The sequence below is a fragment of the Carcharhinus amblyrhynchos genome, unplaced genomic scaffold (genome assembly GCF_965287045.1).
Source record: "Carcharhinus amblyrhynchos unplaced genomic scaffold, sCarAmb.v2.hapA scaffold_48, whole genome shotgun sequence".
In the NCBI taxonomy this organism is placed as follows: domain Eukaryota; kingdom Metazoa; phylum Chordata; class Chondrichthyes; order Carcharhiniformes; family Carcharhinidae; genus Carcharhinus; species Carcharhinus amblyrhynchos.
Genome location: NW_027649789.1, coordinates 840,338 through 848,838, shown reverse-complemented (window position 1 = coordinate 848,838; position 8,501 = coordinate 840,338). Strand labels below are relative to the sequence as shown.

At 45.1% G+C, this 8,501-nt stretch overlaps 1 protein-coding gene across 1 annotated transcript; it reads left to right on the top strand.

The window, feature by feature from the left end:
• Nucleotides 1-1,272: 1,272 nt before the first annotated feature.
• On the top strand, nt 1,273-6,712 carry LOC145337404 (putative G-protein coupled receptor 139). Its single transcript, XM_080182180.1, has 2 exons — nt 1,273-1,453; nt 5,811-6,712. The coding sequence occupies exons 1-2, from the start codon at nt 1,273-1,275 to the stop codon at nt 6,710-6,712; spliced, it is 1,083 nt and encodes a 360-aa protein (XP_080038306.1).
• Nucleotides 6,713-8,501: the final 1,789 nt, after the last annotated feature.

Genomic DNA, 8,501 nt, shown 5'->3' with positions numbered 1-8,501 from the left:
AAAACTGCAGCAGGCAACGGTGCAGAGGGACCTCGGGGTCCTTGTGCATGAGTCGCAAAAACCCAGCCTGCAGGTGCAGCAGGTGGTCAGGAAGGCGAATGGGATGCTGGCCTTCATAGCGAGGGGGATTGAATATAAAAGTAGGGAGGTCTTGCTGCAACTGTATAGGGCACTGGTGAGGCCGCAGCTGGAGTACTGTGTGCAGTTTTGGGCACCGTACTTACGCAAGGATATTTTGGCCTTGGAGGGAGTGCAGAGGAGGTTTACTAGGCTGATACTGGAGTTGAGGGGGTTGAGCTATGAGGAGAGGCTGAATAAACTAGGCTTGTACTCATTAGAGTTTAGAAGAATGAGGGGAGATCTCATTGAGACGTATAAGATGATGAATGGGATGGATAGGATAGAGGTGGAGAGGCTCTTCCCGCTCAGAAAGGACAGTAGGACTAGGGGGCACAGCCTCAAGATAAAGGGGGGGCGGTTTAGAACGGAGTTGAGGAAGAACTACTTCACTCAAAGGGTGGTGAATCTCTGGAATTCTCTGCCCGTTGAAGTGGTGGAGGCTGCCTCGCTAAATATTTTTAAGATGCGGGTTGATAGGTTTTTGATAAGAGAGGGGATTAAGGGTTATGGGGAGAAAGCGGGAAAGTGGAACTGAGCCACGACAGATCAGCCATGATCTTATTGAATGGCGGGGCAGGCTCGAGGGGCTAGATGGCCCACTCCTGCTCCTATTTCTTATGTTCTTATCCCATACCTCATCCTTCCAGACTCTATCAACTACAGATCCAGATTCTCAGATGCTGCGCATGTATCAAGTATTTCCCTGCTTTGTATTCTAGTCCTTTCAAAATGAATCCTAGCAGAGGGTCCTCTGTTATATAGAATGAATATTGAAAGATTTACAGTCTGACCCTCCATTATTTCCAATTCCCGGGCCCTCAACACCCCATCTAGGCTGTAAATGTTCTATTTTGTTTATAAGAAGTGTTGGACTGAAGGGGGTTAAGTGAAGCTGTTTGTTTAGTGACTGGAATTGATGTGAGTCTCCATGGATCTGATTAGTGTGTCTAGAGGGTTTTCCCTCTTCCATTAATAAGGGACTCCGTTCAATGTGTTGTCCCATTGAGTCAGCGGGAGAGACAACTCCAACACTAACAGAAATCAGCGGCTGTGGAGAGAGAGGGAGGGAGAGATCAGAATCTGGGAGCAATGGATTGGAACGTTCCAACAATGGATCAGAATCTGGGAACAATGGACTGGAATGTTTCAACAATGGATCAGAACCTGGGAACAATGGACTGGAATGTTCCAACCAAGGATAGGAGTTTATCCTATTATATTTTTATGTTTACTGCAGATTATTCGTGGATAACATTAGGTATTCGGATTGAATATCTACTGTACATGATTCAATACTTTTACTATCCCCTCCTGGCGATTGTTGGTGTTCCAGGTAAGTCCCTGGCTGGAATTGTACCAGTCTGACTGCCATGGGAATCGAAGCAGGCGAGGAGGGGAGTATGAGAAGGCTTGTTGAACATGGGTGGGATTTTGCAGTTTCAGGAAGAGTGAGGCTGTAAAGTCCCATTCCCTGTGTCCAGTTCCTAATTCTAGGAAGGCTGTTTAATTTTCTTGTCATTTACTGAACTGGGTTTGCTGCTCTTGTTGTTTCTGTTGAATCTTTGTATCCAGTTATTCATTCTTTCAGCAACTGACAAATGTCCCCCAGGACCTATGGACGAAGATGCCTTCTGTGACCTGTGACTTTCATAGACCTGTGGCCTCAAACACTATTCTTTTGTGAGAAAAAGATTGACACTGAATCCTTTAATCTTCCACATATAGTATCGGGTTAGTAAGTTCGCCGACGATACGAAGGTTGGTGGTGTTGTGGATGGTCTGGAAGGATGTCAGAAGTTGCAGCGGGACATAGATAGGATGCAAGACTGGGCGGAGAAGTGGCAGATGGACTTCAACGCGGATAAATGTGTAGTGGTCCATTTTGGCAGGACCAATGGGATGAAGGAGTACAATGTCAAGGGTAGGAGTCTTAGCTGTGTTGAAGAGCAGAAGGATCTTAGGGTCCGGGTCCATAGGACTCTTAAATCAGCCTCGCAGGTGGAGGATGTGGTCAAGAAGTCGTATGGTGTACTGGCCTTCATTAATCGAGGAACTGAGTTTAGGAGTCGGGAGGTAATGCTGCAACTTTATAAGACCCTTGTCAGACCCCACTTGGAGTACTGTGCGCAGTTCTGGTTGCATCACTATAGGAAGGACGTAGAAGCTATTGAAAGGGTGCAGAGGAGATTTACAAGGATGTTGCCTGGATTGGGAGGCATGCCTTATGAAGATAGGTTGAGGGAGCTAGGTCTCTTCTTCCTGGAGAGACAGAGGTTGAGAGGTGACCTGATAGAGGTTTATAAAATGTTAAGAGGAATAGATAGGGTGGATTCTCGGAGGCTATTTCCCAGGGCTGAAATGGTCGCTACAAGAGGACACAGGTTTAAGGTGCTGGGAAGCAAGTGCAGAGGAGATGTTAGGGGAAAGTTTTTCACTGAGGGTGGTGAGTGAGTGGAATCGGCTGCCGTCGGTGGTGGTAGAGACAAACTCGCTGGGGTCTTTTAAAAGACTTCTGGATGAGTATATGGGATCTAATGGGATTGGGAGTTACAAATAGTTCTATGGCCTGGTAGGTATAGATATGATCGGTGCAACTTGTGGGCCGAAGGGCCTGTTTGTGCTGTAGTGTTCTATGTTCTACATATAAGACCAGTTCACTGCTAATCACCCACCCAGTCACCAGGCCACGTAATCCATCCACAGAACTCTTTTTACCCTCTGCATGAATATCACTGCACTGCTAATAACCCATGCAGTCACCAGGCTGCAGCATCCATTGTATCTGTCACATTGCACAGCAAGATCTCACAGAGAGATCTTTCATGTTTTGAAAAGTTTGAAGTTTATTCATTACAAAGGACTAAGAACAGTACAGCACAGGAAACAGGCCCTTCGGCCCTCCAAGCCTGTGCCATTCATTGGCCCAACTAGACCATTCTTCTGTATCCCTCCATTCCCAGTCTGCTCATGTGACTATCCTGATAAGTCTTAAATGATCCCAGTGTGACCGCCTCCACCAGCCTCTGTAAAATACATCCTTCTGATGCCTGAGTTAAACCTCGCCCCCCTCACCTTGAACCTGTGACCCCCTCGTGTTTGTCACCTCCAACCTGGGAAAAAGCTTCCCACTGTTCACCCTATCCATACCCCTTATAATTTTATACACCTCTATTAGGTCTAACCTCATTCTCCGTCTTTCCAGGGAGAACAACTGCAGTTTACCCAATCTCTCCTCATAGCTAAGACCCACCATACCAGGCAACATCCTGGTAAACCTTCTCTGTACACTCTGTCTAAAGCCTCCACATCCTTCTGGTAGCGCAGCGACCAGAACTGGACACAGTATTCCAGATGTGTCCTAACCAACGTTCTATACAGCTGTAACATCAGACGCCAAATTAACTTTAACAACCTCACTGGGCTCATTCCCCAGTAGAGCCCCCTCTCTAGTTGGGCTATCTACATATTGTTCCAAAGAACCTTCCTGTACGCACTTTACAAATTCCTCACCGTCCAGACCCCCAGTCCTAAGCACTTTCCAGTCTATACCAGGGAAATTAAAACCTCCCACTACAACAACCCTATTTTTCTGCACCTATACAGGATTAGTGCCATAAGCCAGCGAAAATCAACACTGCAATGAAGTTACTGTGAAAATCCCCTTGTCGCCACCCTCCAGTGCCCGTTCAGGTACACTGAGGGAGAACTTAGCATCAATGCCATCTACCCAGTACAAATTTGTGAGTATGGGAGGAATCTCCAGACAGAACAGATGGAAGAGTTTATGTCTGTGTTGTGTTGTTTCCTTAATCAGGCTGGCTGCTTTTGCAGAGCAGCAGGAAGTGTAAACAGTCTCAACTGGTGGGAGGTTGGTTTGACTGATGGACTGGGCTTCATTCACAAAGCTTTGAAGTTTCTTGCACTCACGAACAGAGAAGGAGCCCATACCAAGCTGTGATACAGACAGAAAGAATGGTGCTTCTGTAAAAGTTGGTGAGAATTGTAGCTGACATGTTACATGTCCTGAGACCTCTGAGAAAGTAGGGACATTGGTGGGCTTTCTTAATTATTGGGTCATCATGGAGGGAGCAGGACAGGTTGTTGGTGATCCATATCCCTAAACATTTGATTCTCTCAACCATTTCAACTTCATCCCATTGTTGTAGACACTGAGTGGACCTGAGTCCACTCTGCTTCCTGAAGTCGATGACTATCTCCTTTGCTTTGTTGACATTGAGGAAGAGATTATTTTGGCCTCACCATTTCACCAGATTCTGTCTCTTCCTTGTTCTTGTTTGAAATCTGACCCACTGCAGTGATGTCATCAGCAAACTTGGAAATTTAGTTGGAGGGGAGTTTGGCCATCGGTGTATAAGGAGTATGGTAAGGGACTGAGGACACAGTGTTGTGGGGCACCGCTGGTCAGGATGATTGTGCAGGAGGTATTTTGACTGTCTTTACTTATTGCTGTCTGTCAGGATCAAATCACAGAGGCAGGAGCCAAGCCCCAGGCCACAGACTTTGGAGATGAGTTTCATTGGAATAATGGTGTTAAAGGCTGAGCTGTAGTCAATAAACAGAAGTCTGTGATATAGGGTTGACTGTAGGGACAGAGCGATGGTGTCTGTAGACACATTCATGGAGATAGGTGAACTGTAGTGGATCCTGGCAATCTGGAACACTGGAATTGATTCATACCATAACTAACCTTTGATACATCACATAAAATTGGATATATGTGTCACTGGACAATAGTCTTTAAGGCAGGCTGTTTGGTTTTTCTTTGGTAGCAGTCTTGGTTTGAGTTTTTCTTTTGAGTCTTGGTTTGAGTTTGGTGCATAGATCAGCAACTTTCCTACTGAGAGAGGACTCACTAAGTTTCACTGGGGCAGCAGCAAATACACTGGGCACTATGGACGGTAGCTATACTCTGAACCCTGCAGCTTTGAAAGCAAACCCTGGTACTCGTGTTCTGTGCCATTTGAGTGTGAGATTATTCTTTCTTCCTGTGTCGTGCTAACGGTGGCCACAACACCATGGTCTTCTCTCCAAGGTACAGTCCTGTGTAAACATAATAGAGTCAGAACTGTTGAGGCATCTGGATCTCCCTCTGCCAACTGTTAGTATTGTCCAGAGGAAAGGGTGAAACCTGGATTCTTTGGTATCAGCTCTGCTGCAGGGGTTGTCAGTGAACTGCCTGACAGATGGCAGACAGCCACCTCCAGGACTCCACCCTGGATTTCTGTCAGGGTTTACTCCCTTATCCTCCTTATTTCCCAAATCCTCCACAAGGTAGAGGGGCTATTTACCTGCAGCTGAGTGAGAGTCAATGTTGAGGAAAACTCTCATTCCAATGTATACCATTGTGTCGCTATCATGGAGCAGCACGGTGACAAAGTGGTTAGCACTGCTGACTCACAGCATCAGGGACCTGGGTTCAATTCCAGGCTTGGGTCAATATCTGCGTGGAGTTTGGACCTTCTCCCTGTGCCTGTGTGGGTTTCCTCCAGATGGTCCACTTTCCTCTCACACTGTAGAAGACACGCTGGATTTAAAAAATATATAGATTTAATTCTTTTGTGTGTGTGTGTGTATACATTTTTTTAAAATTTTAATCTGTCCTCAGTCTAAGTGGTAATTTCTTCCCCTGAATCATGTCTAATTTTATTCTTTATTTCCCTTCCTGACAGTGAACATAATCACAATTGCGACACTGATGAACAGAAACTGTGGTCTGTCCAAATGTGTCACTCGTTACCTGGTGGCCATGTCAGTGGGGGATCTACTGGTCATTATCCTCGACCTGATATTGAGACACATTCCCATTCTTTATGGGGAACAGTTTTATTTCCTGCTGTCACTCCCCGTGTGTAACATCCACGCCGTCCTGCTTTATGCAGCCACTGACTGTTCTGTCTGGTTCACCGTCACTTTCACCTTTGATCGATTTGTGACCATTTGCTGTCCCAAGCTGAAAATTAAATATTGCACTGAGAAAACGGCCACTGTGGTTCTGAGAACAGTGACGGTGCTGAGCTGTTTAAAAAACATTTTCTGGTATTTTATGTTATTAAAAAGATATCAGATGATGAACGTTCCCTGGTTTTGTGCTTACACGGGGTCTGTTGTGTATTCTCCGGTCTGGGTAACAATCGAGTTCCTCCACAATATTCTAACCCCATGTGTCCCAATCGTCCTGATTCTGCTGCTCAATGCTCTCACCGTCAGACACATTTTAGTGAGCAGCAGAGCCCGCAGGAAACTTTGGACTCACAGCAGTGGGGAGAATCCCAGAGATCCAGAAATGGAGAGTCAAAGGAAATCCATCATTTTACTATTTGTTATCTCAGCCAATTTCATCCTGTTATGGTCGACATTAATGTTTTTTTCTATATGGATTCGGATGTATGAATTGGGCTATCAGTCGTTATCGTTAGACCTTTTTGTTATGGAATTGGGCTTAATGCTGCAACTGACAAGTTGCTGCACAAATACTGCCATTTATGCTGTGACACAGACTCACTTCAGGCAGCAGCTAAAAGATCTGCTGAAATATCCCCTTACTGCAATTCTTCAATTCAATACACCCTGAGAGGAAACTACAACTGCAAGATCCCTGACTCTTCCTGATTGGCATTCATACGGTAAACAACAAAACAGCCTCACAGAGACAGAGGACATGACAGTAGAGAGAGTGGGCAGAGTCATTAACATTGAAAGACAGACAGAGACTGGGACAGGCACAAAGACCTGGAGAGGGACAGATTTTGAGAGATTTTCTATCAGATACAGTGAAAAAAACAGAGAGAGAAAGGACAAGGACAGAGAGAAATTCTCACAGAGCGAGAGAAACGGGGATAGAGAGTGGAGGAAATTGTGAGGGAGATGAACATGGAATGAGAAAGGGAGACATAGGAAGACAGATGGGAGGACATAATAAGAAAGGGAGAGGGAAATTAAGAGAGAAAGGGAGACAGAAAGGGAGGCAGGGGGAAATAGTCAAAAGCAGAGCAAAACAGAGATACCGAGACAGAGAGCATCAGCGAATGGGAAAGAGTGAAACTGAATGAATACAATGCTCACAGCAAGAGCAAAAAACATTGTGAGGTGGAGGGAGAAAGAGGAATAAGAAAAGGGGAGCAGAGACAGTGAGGGAGAGAGAGATGGAGACGGCATGGGGCAAGGAGAGTGAGACTGAGAGGGAGCGGGGAGACCAAGGAAGAGGATAGGGAAAGGGAGACTGAGGGAGAGGCAGAGAGACAGTAAGAGAGAAAGAGCAACTTACAGTGAGATAGAGAAAGGCACGGTTACATTTGTGATCTTCCACAATGTATTTGAAAGAACATTTGTGAATTTGCTTCTTCTCCTGACTGTAAGGAATAGAAGGGGTACATGATTGAGAACTCATGGTGAATAACATTAGTTCAAGTCTTTACCACTTTTTAACCTGAATCTGTTTCTACATGTTAGATATACAGATCATATGTATATTTTAAATCCTTTATGATCTTGCGATTTGATTGGTCTGTGGGAATAAAGTGCAGTGGAACTTGATTCATTCACACTTTTCTATTTATTTCCATGATCCAAAGTTCTCCTTTCACTCCACGGAAATTCTGTCCTCTTTCCGGGAATTGCAAACAAAATAATTAAAACTTGCTGAATTACAGGCAAAAGAAATAAAGGAGGCAAGGGAAAGGGAGCAGGAAAAACAGAGAGACTTGTTTCTCATCGGTAACTGGCCTTCAAATGTAAACGTCGGATACTGTTGGTGGAGGTAAAGGGCAAAGTACAGTCTGAGGGTAGTGATGAGGATTGTGAGAGAATGACGGGCAGAAAATAAATCAGGAGATAGAAAAGGCAATGTTACAATAATCATGGGGGATTTCAATATGCAGGTGGACAGGCAAAATCAGGTAGGTTGTGGATCCCAAGAGAAGGAATTTGTGGCATGTCTAAGGTGTTTTTGGAGCAGCTTGTGACAGAACCTAATAGGGAACAGGCAATTCTGGATTTGGTGATGTGTAATGGGACAGACTTGATTAGGGAACATAAGGTGAAGGAACCCTGAGTGAGCAGTGACCACAATAGGATAGAATTTACCCTGCAGTTTGAGACGAAGGAGCTGGAATCAGATGTAACGGCGTTAGAGTTAAATAAAGGTAACTTCAAAGACATGACATAGAACCCTATAGTGCAGGTAGAGGCCCTTTGGCCCATCGAGTCTGCACCTAACACAATCCCACCCAGGCCCTATCCCCATATCCCTACATATTATACCTACTAATCCCTCTAACCTACACATCCCTGGACAGTAAGGGGCAATTTCTTAGCATGGCCAATCAACCTAACCTGCACATCTTTGGACTGTGAGAGGAAAC

What these genes read in the sequence shown, in the direction of transcription:
- LOC145337404 (XM_080182180.1), top strand. Translation starts at nt 1,273, where the DNA reads ATGGATCAGAACCTGGGAACAATGGACTGGAATGTTCCAACCAAGGAT. An exon ending in GGCGATTGTTGGTGTTCCAG is followed by an intron (nt 1,454 to 5,810) that starts GTAAGTCCCTGG and finishes CCTTCCTGACAG; the next exon opens with TGAACATAATCACAATTGCG.